At 47.2% G+C, this 19,802-nt stretch overlaps 1 protein-coding gene across 3 annotated transcripts in view; it reads right to left on the minus strand.

Annotated features, from left to right (window-relative positions):
* Positions 1 to 19,802, minus strand: part of LOC143037907 (very long chain fatty acid elongase AAEL008004-like) — a 118,956-nt gene that overhangs the window by 15,911 nt on the left and 83,243 nt on the right. For 2 of the 3 annotated variants that reach the window (XM_076206564.1, XM_076206562.1), the window contains exons 3-5: positions 9,659 to 9,729; positions 6,664 to 6,854; positions 1,327 to 1,407 (exon numbers count right to left, since the gene is read on the minus strand). In XM_076206564.1, coding sequence (XP_076062679.1) covers positions 1,327 to 1,407; positions 6,664 to 6,854; positions 9,659 to 9,716 — 330 coding nt within the window. In that variant the 5' untranslated portion in view covers positions 9,717 to 9,729. The remainder of the gene's footprint in view (positions 1 to 1,326; positions 1,408 to 6,663; positions 6,855 to 9,658; positions 9,730 to 19,802) is intronic. The other variant, XM_076206563.1, reaches the window with a different exon arrangement.

Raw genomic sequence — 19,802 nt, forward strand, 5'->3', positions numbered from 1 at the left:
CTATGCCTTGATGAAACAAGTGTTTGAAGGCACTAATACTGCTGTTTCATTTCATTCATGTAGTAAAGAATGTAATCCAGTATACAAAACTAATACCATTTTGTATATAAACTCCCTCTATATTACATTCTATCCTTGAACAACAAAAGTATGGGAAGGGTGAAATTGTTACTCTGCTCTTTATTTAAATATAAACTCAACATTTGTATTTTTTTCTGTATGGGACAGAAACGTGGAACATAAGAGAAGAAGAGAGAAGGAGTTTGAATGTGTTTGAGATGAGGTGTCCGAGAAGTATGGTGGGGGTTACTAGGCTAGATAGAGTGAGAAATGAGGAGGTGAGGAGGAGAACAGGGGTGAAAAAGGATTTGGGAGATAGGGTTGATGAAAGAATATTAGGATGGTTTGGACACATGGAAAGAATGAGTGAAGAAAGACTAGTAAAAGAGGTATGGAAGGCAGATGTGGAGGGAGTGAACATGAGGGGACGTCCTAGGATGAGGTGGATGGATGGGGTGAAGGGGGCTTTGGGGAAGAGGGGAATGTCTGTTGAGGAAGGAAGGGAGAGGACGGAAGACAGAGGTGAGTGGAGAATGGTTGTATATGGATGATGTTGTGACTGCATGAGGAGGAATGGGCGGGGAAGTGGGGGGTGGGGTAGTATGTGTGAGTAAATTTTGACGCAGCCCGAAGGGATTTCTCCCCGTCCTCGCCTTATATGCAAAGGGGGACGGAGAGGGGGGGTCGCCGATTAAATGAAGCGGCCTTGCTGTGGATGTACTGTGTCTTGCGACACTGCTTCTGACCCAGGGCGGTGGGCAAGGTGCAGGGATGACCCGTCATCCAGGAGGTGCTCAGATGAGAGGAAGGGTGGGAGGGGTGTGGAGTGTATTTAGGGATGAAATGGGTGGGAGTGTTTTTATGCCTTTCCCTTTTTGGCTACCTCCCTTGGAAGGGGGAAAAAGCCTTGGTATATGTATGTATGTATGTATTCTGTTCTACCTTTTAATTCTTTACCTTTCAATCTTCCCTAATCTGTGAACCTTCTCCACTCCTTCTCTTATGTCTATTATCTGGCTTGAGTACCCTTGTATGTTACATTTCTATCTTACGTGTTTCAGTCCATTTCCAATTTTCCTTGTATTCATATTATATCTATGAGGGTCCTGTTCATTGTTTCCCCAATACTTACCATTTTGGTACACCATCCCTGTTACATTAAAAAGAATACACATATATACTTGAAGACTGTGCACCTATAGCCTTTCCCAGAGAAGATCAAATGGACAACAAAACTTAACACTAAGTTTGTTGTCTATCACTTACACGGACGGACTGGGGACTGTTGGTATAATCAATGGGTTGACAGCTGAGGGAGTACCCTCTGAACCAACCTCCCATACCGAGCTGGAACCAAACATAAAACAACAAAGAAACATGAGTAAAGATTGGGAAGCAAAAACAGGGTTATGTGACTACTCAGATATAATGTAACCAAGTTCAACACATTAGGGAGTTGCTTTGGTGGCAGTAGTTTAGAAGTTTGTTCTAGAATGACTAAAATAGTTTTTGTTGTGTGTTGGGAGGACGATCTATATGACGATTCAGTTACTCAGTCAAACCTTTCCCTGAATTCACCAATCAGGAAAACATTGGCTTTTATAAACAATACACCGCTGCTTCATATTGAAAATCATATTCCTGTTGCTGAAATGATGTAATCTGTTGCAAGATTATCTGGAAATATCCATACAAAAACTATAAAGAAGCACGAATAATGCTGCTTGGTTCTACTAGGTAATAGCAAGTTGTCTCTTAAAAATACCAAACTTCAAAAATGCTCCTACTATATTTTTAAACTGCTTGATTATTGCATATTATGCTATTCAAAAGTGTCTTAAGGAATGATAATGATGCTCCTTGCAAAGAGCATTATTGCAGTCAAAGTCTGAATTCTTTGTAAAATACTTGAGGGAGCCTTTACGACTTTATATTTATTGCAGAGCACACTTGATGCAGTTTGTTTGGCACTGTCCATGTAGACCAAACAGAGAAATATTTTTGCTGTAGATTGTAAAGCTGATTGTAATTTGTAAAAGTCTGGATTTTGTAAAACAGAAATTAAAATGTAAAACCTCTTTTGTAGACAAGATTTTTATATGGTTGTTTAAAGAAAAAATAAACTGTTATAACAATCACTACACATGTAGTTAAAGTTTGGTTTTCTTTTAAGAGCCACCAAAAACAATAAAAAATAAAAAATGAAATAAAAATATAAAGACAAATAAGTAAATAAAAAATAAATAAATAGATGAATAAATCATCACTGCTGAATGAAGAACCTGTGACATAACTACATTAAGGTGATTGCTCCAATAGCCTAGGTACAGCATGTTTACCTGAAAAATACTGCTAAGTTATGAATATAAATTAAAGGTCAGTAGGAATATAGATACAACCTGGAAAAAAATGGGGGTATTCATGAATATGCTGGAAAAGAAGTTAAATAATTAAAATCTTGTAAGCCAGCATCTGGATTGCCAAGCCTGTATCTATGTTGTCATGTTACAAAACTGGATTGACAACTCCAACACAATGTCCAGGTCCTCCTTGTTTCATAACATCAATGGTATCAACAGCAAGCATGTAGGCATTACCTTAAATCCTGTGATACTGTGGGGACTGACAGAAAAAAAAGTTAATTTAGTTTGTTCATCTTGTTCAACATTTAGTCAAAGATCAGTTATTTATGGCTTCCATATAACACACAAAAGACTTGTATATTTGTACTATGCGTATCTTAGTCTTGTATTCTCACCCCACTAAGTGAACTGTAACTTGCCCCTTTTTTAACCAAAATTTTGTACAGTATTTATATATATTTTTTTTTAACAAAAAGTGAGGTCAGAATCAAGCTACTAGGGAGGCTGGAACTACTATCCCCACCACATCAATTGTCCTTGGCTTAGCACAAAGGAATTAAGGTACTTTTTAGGTAAACAGGGGATTCAACCTTTGTGCCTTGGCCACATAATTTATGAGAACCCAAAAACTTTTCAGCTGGAGAACAATAGATACAATTCCTGGAGAAAAGATAGATAAAATGGACAGAGTGACAAAGGTGTAAGCGGATCCAAGTGAGGGTAAGTCCAAAGTAATCCAACTGAAAATTAGAACTAATGGACAATACAGAAGAAATTTAGCATATGCTCCCCCCATAACAAGAGCTTGGAATGAAGCTGAATATCAAGAAATGTTGTCAGACATCTTTCCTCCTAAAAAAAATATTGAATAAAGTAACAATAGTCCTTACTGGAGATTTAATTGCAGTGAGGTCCACTGGGTGGAGCAGGAAGTAGCAAGATAGAATCCTGGGGAAATACCCAGTTAAGAATAGTGATTGAGAAAACAATGACCCAGTGGGTAAAGGAAGTGACTCAGTTAAGAGACGACTTTCCCACAAGATTAGGTTTGCTACTTACCCACGAGCCAGACATCATCAGTTCCCTGAACTACTTTTACCCCTTTGGGAAAGTGACCATGTAACATTTAAATTTCAGCTGGAGGATGAGGAAATAGAGCCAAGGAATGAATCACACAGGTAAGGGAGACAATTTTGGGAAGGAAGATTACTCAGGCTTGAAGAAATTCTTTGAAGCAGCAGAATGGTATGAAATCCTGAATATCATGTGAATAAGGAGGAAATGGGAATTTTTTTTACATTTACAACCTGGACAAACATGTGCCGCAGACTAGTAGAAGGAAGAAGCGCAAACAAGAGTGGTTCAACAAAAGCTGCAAGACAACAAAAAGGCCAGGAACATGGCTTGGGGAAAATAGAGGAAGAGAAGCATTAAAACAAAAGAAATTTAAAAATAAGCTAGAATTCTCAAGGAGGAAAGCAATTTTGAAAAGGGTGCTATTGGTAAATGCAAAGTGAACTAAAACCATTTTACAGGTTTATCAATAGTAAATTGAGAAACTGAAGTGATCATGCTGATAGTGGGTGGTGAGGTCTTTGAAGAGACCTCAGCTATGGAAGAAATAATGGATGAAAGTTTCCAATGTCTTTACAAAAGAGACCAGGTTTCTTGAGGAAAATATGGTGAGCAAGAATTTGGGTTTAAGAGATAAATTGTATAATAATGATATTGGAAAATAGGGCTATAGTCCAAATTGGATCCATATTCTACTTTCAACCTAGGTGTGCTTATTGACAAGTAAAAGACAGACCTATGAGCACTGCTCTTTTCCTGTATACTACAGTTAGGTAAATACATATATACACATCAAATTGACAATGAAGGGGTAAAGCATACAAATGGCGATTAAATGCGACAAGCACTGCGAACGACAGAAGTCCTGAATCGATTTTGGACACCTCAATAATCCCACTGTTTACTTTATTAGACTATTGATGTGAAGTGGGGACAGGTTCAGTTTCTCTCCTGGGAGCCATGAATACTATATTCACAAACATGATAGAAAAGGATACGTCTCGCAAAGGGGGGGGGGGAGGATACAAGAGCTGAAAAAAGTGCATGTAAACATGTATTTCCATACTGGATAAACGTGAACCTCCACAGTATCAGTCTCAGGTGAAGATTAAAACAAGTTGTCTTAGTGTTTTGCAATGACCTTGAAAAACCACAGGACTCGTGGATCCCCCACCCACTCGTGACCTAACACTGTCCAACCTTCTTGCACTCCCCTCAAGCATCCCTGCCACCGTCTTGACACCACTTACATCCCCCCCCTACACCACCACTGACACCACACACCAGCACCATTCTCGATGGCGCCATCAGTATCTCATCAGCGTCTGAGGCTCATTCGATAGTCGCAAGGGCTTCATTAGTGCCCAAGACTCTGTGCGGGGTTTCATTAAAGCCGGCGTCGTGTCAAGGGGTTATTGCTTGGTGACGCATCCACGCTGTTCGTTGGGACTTTGCGTTGCTGTGCGAATCCGTTAGAGCCTTGGGGAGACTATTCATTCGTTTGTTTACCCATTTACTTATGTTTGTTTATTTATTTATTTATCTACTTACTCTGTTGATTTACTTATTAAATTAAGTTTCATTTAATCGTTTAATGAACATGAAGTTCCTCGATGGCCCCTTCGTCCACCACTAACCGACGCTTCATTTGCGTCTCGTCGAGGCTTCGTGAAGCTGGTGCTTCCTAAACGACTTCGGAAATTAACAGGTGCTGTGGCACTTTTTATTTACAGCTGCAATTAGTGGCTATAATTAGCGTTTCTAGTTGGTGATAACTCCATAGCGTTTTCGCTTGAGTGCTGCTGCTGGACAAGACGTTGTACCTCAATCTCACGATCATGCCTAAGTGAGGCATACAAGGGAGGAGGGGAGTGGTGGTGAAGGAAGCAGAAGTGAAGTGGAAAAAACGTGAGAGAGTGAGGTTTGGAGGTTGTAGATGAGTAGGGCGTGGGTTAGTTGGGAGAGGTTGGAAGGGGAACTGGAGGAGTCCTGAGAGGTGTGGACGCGGTTAGTGGCAAAGCCGTGCGAGTGTAGGAGGAGGTCGAGTTGACCTGGCGACAAAATAAAGGTGATTTGGGGCTGTGTTCCCAAGGAGGGACGCAGGAAATGGATGGAACAGGGTGGGGTGGGGGTGGAGAGGTTGGACAGAGGAGTCGGGGGGAAACTGCTCGAGGGAAGGGAGGAGAAGGAAAAGGAGGAAAGACGAGGAGAAGGGAGGTGGGGGGAGGAAGAACATGGCCAGGAAAATGGCGGAGAGCGACTGCAAAGGAAGACGGCGGGAAAAACTGGTTCCACGACGGGGCGAAGTAGCATGACGGGTGAAGTGGGCAAGAGTGATAGCGAAAGAGACAGACAGACTGAGGAGACTGAAGTGGCATGACAGGCGAAGTGGGCAAAAGAGGGTGAAAGAGACAAAGAGAGAGGAAGGGGGCTGGGGGTTGTGAGAAAGAGGTATAGATCATTAGGAGGAAACTGGAAAGGAAAGACAGACAGAGAGAGAAAGAGAGGGAGGGGACTGGGGTTGTGAGAATGAGGTGGGAACATTAGGAGGAAACTGGAAAGAGGCAGAACGAGAATCCCTGGCTCCCCCGCAAGAACTACCGGCGCCCCTCTTCTTCCAGACGATATATGGATTGGCGGCAACAGCTGAGCGACGAGCAGACCAGCTGGCTCCAGCTGTCCGTCTTGGGCCTGGCTCACGTTGGGAGAATCCTGCCGGCTACGACCCAACCCACTGGTGACTCAAAAGACTCATCCCCTTACTCGTCTCACCCGTTAGTCCTAGCTTCACCCGGTAGCCGGTTCCACCCAACCCAATTTTTTTTGCCAGTTCGCATAACTCACTGATGGTCCAACTCGAAGCTAACCTGATACCTACTTGCACGCCTTACACTTTTCTTCCAGCTGACTCCTGAAGAGACTTTCTTCAGCTCTTAGGACTGACTTGTCCATCGGCGTGTTTAACACCTTTGCTAAATAAACACGACCGAGTACACACATTCCACCCACACAAACACACATGCCCCAAGAATCAACGTAACGTTAGGCTATATTGGCGCGTCTAAACCTGAGACTGTATACAATGTCATCCAACCCAAACGTATCGTAACCCGACATCGAAGACTTCGAGGGCTCGGCAGGCCGGCCACCGGCCACGACGACCCACCTCGTAGAAGATCCAAGCGGAGAAGACGACCTGAAAGGCGTTGTACACGATGAGGACTTCGCGAAGGTGGATGGGTTGCCTGTCACGCATAAGTCGAGGTCCCAGGATCTTCACGACGTAGATGTAAGCAGCGATGGCAACCAGTGTCGGCATGGGAGAGTCCATCAGGAACCAGCCGTCGAGGCGCTGGTCTGAAAAACACGACATAGAAAAAAAAAAGTTGGAAACGGGAGAGACATTGTAGGTATGGGGCGTGCGGAGTCAACATTATGTTTCTCAAAGACAGGATTTTATTTTCTTATTTATTTATTATTTTATCTATTTATTTATTTATTTTCATTTGGCACGGACAAGCCAACGTGGAGCCGACCCTCTCCACCTCCAAAACGAGTTTCAGGGAAGTGGAGGTGCTCTCTCCACCCCAAGCCATCCACCCCGAAAATTCAGGATGACGTGCGTGGCATTTAATCACGCAAGAGGGGCGTGCCCCGGGAGTGCACACTGATCGTGAGATAGCGTGAGCAGACCCTCAAAATGAGACTCACGCCAGGTCCGGATAACACGCCCTCCTCCTGCCCTCGACCCCGCTTCAGCAAGATATTCCTCACTTCTTCCCGGTGTCGTCAGGACTCTCACTAGCTCTTGTCTTCAGGGAGGAGGAGGAGGAGGTGGAGGAGGAGGAGGTGGAGGAGGAGGAGGAAGGCAGAGAGAGAGCCAGCCCACGAATATAATAACACTTCCCTTCTTTACGGGCGGGTCATAACCCTAAGTCCCAAGCGCCTCATCTTAGCTTTAGTGCACTCGCAAGGTCATTTCCCATTTCGCCAAATTACGTTTTGCCAAACCACATAAAAATCGTAATTTCCATCGCCGAGGTCGTGTCAATTTAGGTCAGCTTGGCTCAGATCATGTCAGTTCAGGTCAGCTTGGATTTATCTAAAGACTTAAGCGTAATAAAAATTTTGGCAAAATAATTTGGCGTAATGGAAACGATTCATTTGATATCAAATGAGGCTAGATGACGTCACTGTACGTAGGCCTAGTTGTGAACCCTCATTACCGTTAGACTAACCATCAGCTGGTCTTTGAACCGGCACTAATCATTGCCGGGTGACCTTTCAGAATAAACACAAGAACAGTGTTGATCATTGTTCAAAGAATAGTTCAAGATGGAGGAGGAGGAGCCGGCGAGGGATGTCATCAGAACAAGAACTCCAATCGGACAACTTTATCCTGCTCAGGAACAAGAATGGCACAGGAACAAAGGAACGAAGGGCGAGGCGTGTGGGGAGGCGGGGTTGCCGGAACTGCGAGACCTGGAAAGAGGACCCGATAACGCTGCCATTACCCGGAGGTGGACGGGGAGGTAAGTGGTCACGCCGTCATACGTGATGATGACCCCAGAAGGATCAGGTCATCTTTGGTATGAGCCGTCACGTGCCCAGGCCGCGACGTGACTTGTGCCTGTAACGCGCGGGGCAGCTCGAGAAGAGAAACGAACCCGAGCCAATGGCCATCGCGCATAACAGAACCGACTCGAAACCGGTCTAGGGCTGGGGACACAATAGCCAGAGGACTTCCTCCGGGGGATTGTGACACAGTTTTCCGCCTAAGAGACATTTTTTCCATTAACTCTTTCTTTACCGCGCGGTCGTTTTACCTTGACTGGCTGATGCCGTCAGGCTACCTCATTCATCCCCTTACCAACGAATCTAAATATTTCTTTCGCCGACATGGGTGTAATTCAAGCGTGGCTTAACCTTCACAGTCGAAGAAAAAAAAATCGTAGAACGCGTACACTCTTCTAGGTCGTTGTTGTTCTTAACCTTGTAAACTGAGGACACCCAGTTGCTGCGCGTGGGAAACTTTCCTGCGGGTTTGGCAGCAGTGCCCAAGGCCAAGGTAGGCCACGTCCGTGAAGACACTTCCCCATTCTCCTAATAAATTAAAACACATTTCGGATCTCTTCCAAGGGAACGCCCTCTAGGCGCTTTTGAGCAACAACCCGCTAAGTGGATTGTGTTTGATTGCCTTGTACGAGCTGCCCTCCCTCCCTCCCTCCCCCCACCTCCACATGTCTGCTAACCTAACTGCGTCTGGCCTCAATTGAAACTAGAACCGTTTTCTTCAGTCTAGACGGCAGCCAGAATAAAAGGACGAATCCCAATGAGCACGAAAGAGGTCGAGGTCCACTCTAAAAGTAACTAACCCCACACCCAAAACCTCCGACCAAACCTTGCTAAAGAATTCTAATTTATTCAATCCAGGTCCAATCCTCAGGCTATTTTTTTTTCGCCGTGTGCAATGAAGACAGAAACTGTAGCCCAGAGGGGTAGACAGAGGAGTCAGTTGCTTGAAGCCAGGTCACGAGGAACATACACCTATTTATACCTTATGCTATACAACTGTCAGGTCATGTGAGATTGTGAATTCCAGGCTTAGCGTGCGTGCGTGCGTGCGTGTGTGTGTGTGTGTGTGTGTGTGTGTGTGTGTGTGTGTGTGTGTGTGTTGTGTGCTTAATTTACTTAATTATAGTAAACAAGAAAGAAGCAACACTTGTGGGAACGTTTGTGTGTGAACGTGTTTATGTGTACGTGTGTATATGTACACATGCACGCTCAAGTATGTGCGTTTTGTGGAAATGCAAGTCTGTGTGAGCAATTATGTGGGTGCGCGTTTGTCCGTCTGTGCATATGTGTGCGTGCGGACATTTTCCTGTGTGTGTGTGTGTGTGTGTGTGTGTGTGTGTGTGTGTGTGTGTGTGTGTGTGTGTGCATTTCTGTGTGTGTGCGTGCGTGCGTGCGTGTGTATGCGCGCATATGAATTAACATTACTAAATGACATCAGATGAAGGTGAAAAGGAATGTCAGCCTTGATCCCCGGACACGGGTAACCGGGCCAAGGCCGGAGGGACGCGGCTTCCGGCCCCGGAAGGCTTCGCCAGGCGAAGTGCCTCAAGGATCCGGCGAGTTCGACAGAGAGAACAAGGACTCACCTGAATGTCGCATGATGTCATTGTAGCCGTCGATCAGGGAGTGGATCAAGGTGGTCATCTTGAGGACCGGTCTGAAAATACGAAAGAGAAGAAGACGTTAGTGTGCGACGCTATTTCACGAATTATAAGTACTTGGGTGAAAGCAAGGGATGGAGTAGGGGGGGAAGTCGCTTGAGAAGAGAAAGAAGAGGATGAGGAGGCGGTCAAAAGAAAGGCTCCATCTGCTCCCACTTTCTTTTCCTTTAGGCAAGACCAGGCGACCTCTACTCCAGAGGAAAAAAAATCGTAGGAAAACATTGGAGCTTGCAAATCATCCGCACAACCCAGCCCCCATTCCGAAAGCTGCAAAGGTCAACTTGAAGGCTCTCGTACCTTTGCCTCGCCAGCTGGAGTAGGCAAGGTAGGAGTGACACTCATTCTCACCCCGGAAACCCTGTTTGGCAACCTTAATCGTCCCTCTCGAATTTCGGAATTTAATCACGACTTGTACGTATTACATGCACCTCCTCATCTATCATCCTCCTTGGCACGTCGCCAACTGGAAGGAGCAGACTCCTCTTCCCTTGGGACTGACGAGACGACCTTTAACGATTACTCGAGGAAGACCTTGGCTACTCGAAATAGGTCAGGTTGCTTCAAGAGCAGACGCGGCGTTGTCGCGATTCCGAGGTTGGGTCAAACGAGGCCGAGTCGAACCGGGGCGCTGAAATGCGGCGCATAGGGGTACCGTCGCTTTCCGTAAAATTAAACCCTCCGCTGAAGTTTTACAATCTCCGATATCCTTAGTTTACTGGCGTCATAACGTTCTACCACCATACTGCACAGACAGGTGTTTTGTTTGTGTGTGTGTGTGTGTGTGTGTGTGTGTGTGTGTGTGTGTGTGTGTGTGTGTGTGTGTGTGTGTGTGTGTGTGTGTGTGTGTGTGTGTGTGTGTGTGTGTGAGAGAGAGAGAGAGAGAGAGAGACCCGCAGTGTACAAGCTGGGCTCGCATAACGATGAATACAAAATAACAGATTCACAAGCAACTTTTACTGCCGAAAATGCCTGTGGCACATTACCCTAAAACCAGTAACTCACTCATGCCAGTCACACAACACACTCCATATAGGGAGTTACTGGTTTAGAAGGAAGAACAGGGTAACGGGGACAGGAGAAGAGGAAGCTACAGTTCCAGGTCAGGGGATTTCGGTCAAGGGGACATGGCGGGGCGAGGCCAAGAAGAGGTTCAGGAAATCAAAACAAAACACCGACTGCAAGGACGGGCAACAGGAAACCTAATACTGAAGGGTGGGGGAGGGGAACGAACAGATAGGGGAAGGACGAAGAGGGGAACGGGGAAGGACAAATAGGGTTTGGGGAAAAGGAGGTGGAAAGTGGGTAGGGGAGGGGAAAGTGGGTAGGGGAGGGGAAAGTGGGTAGGGGAGGGGAAAGGTGGTAGGGGAGGAGAAAGGGGACAGGGGAGGGGAAAGGTGGTAGGGGAGGGGAAAGGTGGTAGGGGAGGGGAAAGGGGACAGGGGAGGGGAAAGGTGATAGGGGAGGGGAAAGGGGACAGGGAGGGAAAGGGGACAGGGAGGGAAAGGGGACAGGGAGGGAAAGGGGACAGGGAGGGAAAGGGGATAGGGGAGGGGAAAGGTAAAGGGGAAAGAAGGAAAAGGGAAGGAGAACGAGAAGAGAGAAGTGGAGGAATGGGGAGGAGAACGTGGCAAGGATGATATATACGAGATATGCGACTGGTCCACGACCAGGCTATCGAAGTAAAGACACGGGTCTGAGAAACAACGAACGTTGAAAGAACGACACATTGGTTCTAATCTACTGAACGCGCGCTCAAGCACTCGCTGAAGAGACTACAAAGCTTTCAACGGTAGAGCACGTCACCGATACGTTCCCGTCCTTGAGACTCTATCGATAGAATTCGTAGCATTAATTCTTCGCACACCGCCACGAAAGCCTTGTTAAATCCATCACGCCAGGAACCCTGGAAGGAAGTAGACAACGCGGAAGACCAAAGAAGACCTGGGGGACATGATATCACACAGTGGACCGGGTTCAAGATGGGGTAAACTGCTCCAGAGTATGTTATACCACAAGGAATGGAAGACAAGATCTACCGAATAGTCTTTCTGCCGCCAAGCAAGACCTCAACATGTCTAACCTCCAATTAACTGGGACTCTGGCCGCGGGCTAAATTCCTGCTACTCTTGCCTGCATCGCAATGCACCGCATTTGCAATCTTGTTCACTTTCTTCCATGTGTGTAGTAGGGCGGTGACCCAACTTACAGACAGCAGAGGAGGAACTCACGTTAGGAGTCGGGGTCAATGGCAATCATCGGGTCGATGGTGTCATGAGGAGAGTTCGGGACAAACGCGTCACAACGGCACTCACACTTTCACTCCGTATTTTCGTGGTTTTTTTTTTTTCTTTCTTTATTGGGACCTTTAAGTCTGCACCGATACAGGTGCGAACACAGTTGTCCATGGTGTTAACTGCATACATGTGTGTGTGTAGTGACCTGAATGAATTGTTGTTGTACTTATGGAACCCAGTTCATCTGTTTGTCACAGAATTAAATTATGTTATTGGCCCGAGGCATGTTATGTTTGTGTCCGCGTGCTTACCGTCAGCGGCTCCATCAACAATGAACTAGGCTCAACGTTAATAAATATCAATATGAACAATATCTGGTCAACGGGCTAAAGGAAAACCTCAAAAGCGACAGGATACCAAAGTTTAATCTGATCATCACCAGGATTTCCTATCGACACCATCCTCCTCGATTTAAAAAACTGCGTGGTTTGGAAGCCAAAAGGAGCAAGTACGGACATACCACTAAAATGTCAACTTATGGGTTCAAGTCTACTTCTTTTCTTTGACCGAGCCAGCACAATCGCTATACAAGCCTACGCCGCAACCATCATTGGCACGGGAACGCATAGAGAAAGTTCAAAGGAACAGGGCATAAGTTCTTGCCTGTGTTAACGGATGTTCGTGCCTCGGCGGGAGAAAAGAGAAAATGGGATTCCAAACAGGAGGGGGGGAGGGGGAGAGGGAAGGAGGGAGTGAAAACGGCGGATGATGCGAAAGTTGAGAGGGAAGAGAGGCAGCATAACAGCGTGTCATCACTTCCTTTTTTCCCCCGCGAAACTGTTTGCTTATTTTCGTGGCATTATGAGGGACTCGACAGTCACATCCGTGTCCTGCTGTGCCAATCAGATTCGCCAATGTCATCATGAAGATATATCCGACTCTCTCCCCACTGATGGATCCAGATTGTTTAACCTTTCAATGAAAATCCACTTCCATCTTCACGAAGGTGTGGTTTACAAGTATGTATTGAGTAAGCAGAAGACGTGGAAATCTATTAAAAAAAAAATCTGCCCGATCATTGTGATTCATTCCTACAACAATATGAAGCATTTTTTTTATAATTTCTTCCCCGGCCGACAACCCAGGATTTCATCCAACAGACGTGAGGTTTAATGGTACAACACGCGACAAATTTACAGTAAAAATGTGTGTAACGACTTTACCATCTCCGTACCCTAAGGCACATCAGGGTAAAAAATAATTATCTTATTGCTGTACAAATCGTTAATGGAATCTGTCGATGTTTTCCATTGATTATGCGGTACAAGTAACGATAAGGCAAAGATGTTGGTTAAAACTGTGCGTTAATTTGGTGCCAGTATAACAACACTTGTATAACTTCACCATGACAAGATTAGGAAGAACACTTGTCCCCTGATTCATGAAGAATATCAGCTTCAGAGATTAGGGAAAATGTTATCATTTCCTCTGATACGTCTATCAAAATTCAAAATGTCGTTTGTACTGAGCAGTGATGTTCAAGCACATGCCCATATAACTAGCCTTCTTACATAATGTGTTGCCTTCTATTTTATTTTACTGTGCTTTATCAGTGATTTTTATGTCTTGCGTTTAATCGTGTGTGTTTGTGCATTTTAGTCATTATTTACTTAAGCTGTACACCAAAATTAATCTAGATTTCGTCAGTGTGCCGGAAATGAAGTATTATCTGTAAAGCATTATAGAATAATTATCAAAGTATTATCTATATCATCTATAATTATCTATTATCTATATTACTATCTATAAGGTGCCCCCTACCCTTTCTCATCCCCCCACCCACGTCGAAGGGGGAGATTGGGATGGGGGGGGGGGTAGCACCGAGGTGTTCAAGACTATTTATCTGAGCGTTATTATACACAAAGTCAAATGCTCAATTCTTTCGCGTGTTCTAGGGTCTTTCATCCCAGCTGTCGCCAGGCGATTTTATTCAAATGAAGGAAATTCCATCCTCTGCGAAATAGTTCAGACTATTACGATTAACGACTATGGTCCGGTGATGTTGTCTACAGACTATTCTGACTGAAGCCAAAGACTATTTGGTTGAGCATCAAAGATGTCATGCTTGCGCAAGGCGTTGGTGGGGGAGGGGGGGCGAGTGGGTGGGTGGGAAGGGGGGTGTTGGAGGGTGCGGGTGAGGGGTTGGAGTGGCGAGGAAGGCCTTGATAGGACAGACATTTTCAGCATAAAGTTGGAGGGAAAAAGTGTGTGTACTGTAGTGGGGTTCAGTTTGGAAAAAAGTAGTTTAAATACGCTTGGACGAAGATAAAAAACATGGCTACAATGGCGCAAACAAGTTTTTTTTCCAGTTTTTTCTAACCAGTGACTGAAACTACGCAATCATATTACCTAACAGTATTTCATTATGCAATGGGCTTTGACTGCCGCCCGGCTATTTTATTGAGCCTTGGCAGCGGTCAAGAAAGAGAGGGAGGGAGAGGGAGAGGGAGAGAGAGAGGAGAGAGAGAGGAGAGAGAGAGAGAGGAGAGAGGAGAGAGACAGTGTGAGGAGAGAGGAGAGAGAGAGGAGAGAGACAGTGTGAGGAGAGAGACAGTGTGAGGAGAGAGACAGTGTGAGGAGAGAGACAGAGAGAAGAGAAGAAAGATATGAGAGACAGAGAGAGAAGAGAGAAAGAGGAGAAAGAGAGAGAGAGGGGCGGCGGCGAAGGTTCACACTGCGTCTCGCCACGAGATCGACGGAAACAACTTCGAAAAATCGCAACAATAAAATTAAATAAAATTAAACCAACTTCGGATGCCCTCAAGAGTCCCTTGAGAGCAGTTCAACAAAATACTACTACTACTAATAATAATAATAATAACAACAACAACAACAACGCTACGCACAAGAAGTAACATGGGAATCTGCATTGTGTAAATTCAGGTTCATAAACAAATAACTATATAAACGAACAAGCAAACACACACACACACACACACACACACACACACACACACATCAGTGGCAGTGAAAGGAGTATTATCTTGCATTGTAAAGCGATATGCTATTCACACAACGAAAGAAAGTCTTGAGCGGGTAACAACAATACAGAGATCACGGTGCACAATCGATGCCAGACGTGGGGAAACAGATATGGACATGGGAAAACTTTCTAAAACAATGAACATCTGAATAGACAGTGAGAGAGAGAGAGAGAGAGAGAGAGAGAGAGAGAGAGAGAGAGAGAGAGAGAGAGAGAGAGAGAGAGAGAGAGAGAGACAATATACATCTTTATAGTGAGAGAGGGGTGACCATTAGTGCATAGTTGTTAACTGAAACATCTTTCCCCTCTTAACCATGGTTAAGCGAGTGGAGGAATTGTGCCCTCAGCTCAACAAAATAGTCGTACCCTAAAACGATACCATCCAGTTTTATCCAAAACAAAATGTCTTAATTGTCTTATCGTGGCGAAAAGCCTGAGCACTTTTCGTAAACCAACATCAACTAATTGGAAGCATATGCCAGGGGAGGGAGGTAGCGTTGCTTCACTCACACACAGTCGTCGGTCCCCTACAGTCACTCCCAGCAAGCTCCCATGTAGTCACCACCCATCCCACTCAAAACAACTCTCGACAAGTTCGATAAACTTGCCGTAGCCACGAACTCTGTGGACGTCCCCTTCTTCGTCTCCTTCGAAAACCAGTTTTCCAAAAGACGTTACACTACGTCGGATCCTGTTGTTTCGAAGTAGAGTTCGATCCAAAGATCGCAAGTGTTGAGCAAGATGCGGGAAAAGATGTGTGGAACTTCGCGGAAGAGCTGCAGGATGGATAAGCCCCTTTTGTACAGAGTGGAACTTTACCCATGATTCTGGCTGTCGCAGAAGGTTCTGTGTTAGGAGATAATCTTCTTCTTGTGGCCCGACTTCCAACCCGCCAAACACCTTCAACTTCTTCTGGAGGCGCAGCCCCGATGGTCCGTGACTTAGTCTCCGGACCAAGCCCAAGACCTCCTCCAACTCTAACTGGATTTCCTCCTAGTTTTCACATCAAGGTGGCGGCACACTAGGCTAGCATGCTACTTACTTGTGCTGCTTCGTTTGAGTTGGAACGACTTCGATCATAATATTCTAAACTTCCGAAGAATCTATCAACAATGCGTCTAACATTTGTATTCTAGGTTCAACTTCTTAGTTCGTCATTCAGTTTCTCACTATATGACGCAAGAGCAATTTGACATTTGGAAAACTGAAAAACATAAGATCGTAATCGAAGTCATTTCTACTTAGACGAAGTAGCAAAAGCAAGTAGCATGCTAGCGAGAAATACTTTGTGTGCCACCAGCTTAAGAAGAACTGGCAATGGGCGACTGCCCTTCCTCATCCCAGTCCCTCCTGTTACTTTCATCCGGTGACGCAAACAATCCCACAATAGTATAAACGTTCAACGTTTCTTCCCATAGAGATCTACGGGAGAGCTCGACAGCCGTGGGCAGTCACTGCGAGGCCGCAGGTATTTAGCCCGTGTATTGTTGATCTCAGGCTCCTTCCGTACTGGGTGCCACTTTTCCTTTGACGTCAGGTGCCAACAGGCTATTTCATTCATCCCTATGACGTCCTTCCCCTCAGCAACATGGGCGCCATGCGAGACTAAGGAACTGGCAGCTGTGACATGACCTAAGACAAGACCTACTTCCTCACAATGAAGTGACCTCTGATGACCCCGATCTTGTGTGCACACAAGTAGGTGCCTTAGGCTGTTCGACCACGACGGAAAGACGAGTCACTGTTCAACCGTGCATGAACACTAGCTTCCTACTTAACATGCTTAGGATTAAAATCATGTAACAACGATACTCTGCAGGATCTCAAGTTTGAACGTGAATGAAATGGAACGTGGGTAAAAATATGTTCTCTCACTTGCTGACAACCAGGAAATATGTCGTATAAATACTCGCCCCCTCCCCAACCATCTGGACGGGGACGAATAGAAAGTAAGAGAGACCAGGTCATTAGCTTCAGCTGGTATTCACGGGTATTCGGGCTTCTGTGGGACAGAGGAAACGAGATTCCAGAGTCGTGTTGTTCCATCTAAGAATTCGCAAAGGAGAAACAACGATCAATCAACTCTGACCAGAGTGAGAACGGCGCTGTCTCTTTACCCACCTGGAAACACAACGGACACTACTGTAGAAAACGCAACCACTTGCTGGTCCTGCTGGTCCTGCTGCTCCCAAGCCTAGGCACTGAATAACACCTGATGGGTGTACAGTATCCCTTATCAATACACCTTCAGCACCTGGTACCCACTCTTCCTCGACACCCCCACCCTCCGCCACCTCACCCCCCACCCCCACTACCAAAAACCTTCTCAGGCCCCTACAACAACCGCTCTCTCGACCCCAAGTGGGCACGTAGACCCCCTACTCCACGCACAACTGTCCAGAGTTGGCGCGCTTTTTCCCGCGCGCTAACGTCAAGTCGCACAAGTTTTTCGCTCATTTCTTTGGCGTCTGCTATGGGGGTCGGGCGACGAAAAAAGTTGGGACGCAAACAAAAAAGAATGAAAAAACGACTTCCTGCTTATCTTGCTAATTTTCTTCTTCGTCAGAATGCGTGCGCGCGCGCGTGGCAGATGGTGAGCATGCAAGGTCCTGTGCGGAAAAGGACAAACTACTAAGGGTCCAGTTGTCAATGGTGGTGGTGCCCGGAATGGTGGTGTGGTGTCGGTGGTGGTGTTTGTGTTGGTGATGCTGTTGTTACTGTTGTTGTTGTTGCTGCTGCTACCGATTGTTGGTGTTACTGTTGCTGCTGCTACCAATTGTTGGTGCTACTGTTGCTGCTGCTACCGATTATTGGTGCTACTGTTGCTGCTGCTACCAATTGTTGGTGCTACTGTTGCTGCTGCTACCAATTGTTGGTGCTACTGTTGCTGCTGCTACCGATTATTGGTGCTACTGTTGCTGCTGCTACCGATTATTGGTGCTACTGTTGCTGCTGCTACCGATTGTTGGTGCTACTGTTGCTGCTGCTACCGATTGTTGGTGCTACTGTTGCTGCTGCTACCGATTGTTGGTGCTACTGTTGCTGCTGCTACCGATTGTTGGTGCTACTGTTGCTGCTGCTACCGGCTGTTGGTGCTACTGTTGGTGCTACTGTTGCTGCTGCTACCGATTGTTGGTGCTACTGTTGCTGCTGCCGATTGTTTGTGCTGCCGATTGCTGCTGTTGTTTCTGCTGTCGATTGTTGGTGCTCCTGCTGCTGCCGCCGACTGTTGGTGGTGGTGCTGCTGCCGCCGAATGTTGGTGATGCTGATGCCGCCGATTGTTAGTGGTGCTGCTGCTGCTGCCGCAGATTGTTGGTGGTGGTGCTGCTGCTGCCGCAGATTGTTGGTGGTGGTGCTGCTGCTGCTGCCGCCGACAGTTGGTGGTGGTGCTGCTGCCGCCGACTGTTGGTGGTGGTGCTGCTGCCACTGCCGATTGTTGGTGGTGGTGCTGCTGCCGCCGCCGATTGTTGGTGGTGGTGGTGCTGCCGCCGCCGATTGTTGGTGGTGGTGATGCTGCCGCCGCCGATTGTTGGTGCTGATGCTGTCGCCGCCGATTGTTGGTGGTGCTGATACTGCCGCCACCGATTGTTGGTGGTGGTGCTGCTGCCGCCGACTGTTGGTGGTGGTGCTGCTGCCACTGCCGATTGTTGGTGGTGGTGCTGCTGCCGCCGCCGATTGTTGGTGGTGCTGCTGCCGCCGCCGATTGTTGGTGGTGCTGCTGCCGCCGCCGATTGTTGGTGGTGGTGCTGCTGCCGCCGCCGATTGTTGGTGGTGGTGATGCTGCCGCCGCCGATTGTTGGTGGTGCTGATGCTGCCGCCGCCGATTGTTGGTGGTGCTGATGCTGCCACCGCCGATTGTTGGTGGTGCTGATGCTGCCGCCGTCGATTGTTGGTGGTGCTGATGCTGCCGCCGCCGATTGTTGGTGGTGCTGATGCTCCCGCCGCCGATTGTTGGTGGTGCTGATGCTGCCGCCGCCGATTGTTGGTGGTGCTGATGCTGCCGCCGCCGATTGTTGGTGGTGCTGATGCTGCCGCCGCCGATTGTTGGTGGTGCTGATGCTGCCGCCGCCGATTGTTGGTGGTGCTGATGCTGCCGCCGCCGATTGTTGGTGGTGCTGATGCTGCCGCCGCCGATTGTTGGTGGTGCTGATGCTGCCGCCGCCGATTGTTGGTGGTGCTGATGCTGCCGCCGCCGATTGTTGGTGCTGATGCTGCCGCCGCCGATTGTTGGTGGTGCTGATGTTGCCGCCGCCGATTGTTGGTGGTGCTGATGCTGCCGCCGCCGATTGTTGGTGGTGCTGATGTTGCCGCCGCCGATTGTTGGTGGTGCTGCTGCTGCCGCCGCCGATTGTTGGTGGTGCTGATGCTGCTGCCGCCGATTGTTGGTGCTGATGCTGCCGCCGCCGATTGTTGGTGGTGCTGATGCTGCCGCCGCCGATTGTTGGTGGTGCTGATGCTGCCGCCGCCGATTGTTGGTGGTGCTGATGCTGCCGCCGCCGATTGTTGGTGGTGCTGATGCTGCCGCCGCTGATTGTTGGTGGTGGTGCTGCTGCTACCGCCTCCGTTTGTTGGTGGTGGTGGTGGTGCTGCTACCGCCTCCGTTTGTTGGTGGTGGTGCTGCTGCCGCCGATTGTTGGTGGTGGTGATGCTGCTGCCGCCGATTGTTGGTGGTGGTGGTGGTGCTGCTGCCGCCGATTGTTGGTGGTGGTGGTGGTGCTGCTGCCGCCGATTGTTGGTGGTGGTGCTGCTGCCGCCGATTGTTGGTGCTGCTGCCGCCAACTGTTGGTGGTG

Source organism: Oratosquilla oratoria, chromosome 23, assembly GCF_046742065.1.
Source record: "Oratosquilla oratoria isolate Oo_2021 chromosome 23, ASM4674206v1, whole genome shotgun sequence".
NCBI classification, from domain to species: Eukaryota; Metazoa; Arthropoda; class Malacostraca; order Stomatopoda; family Squillidae; genus Oratosquilla; species Oratosquilla oratoria.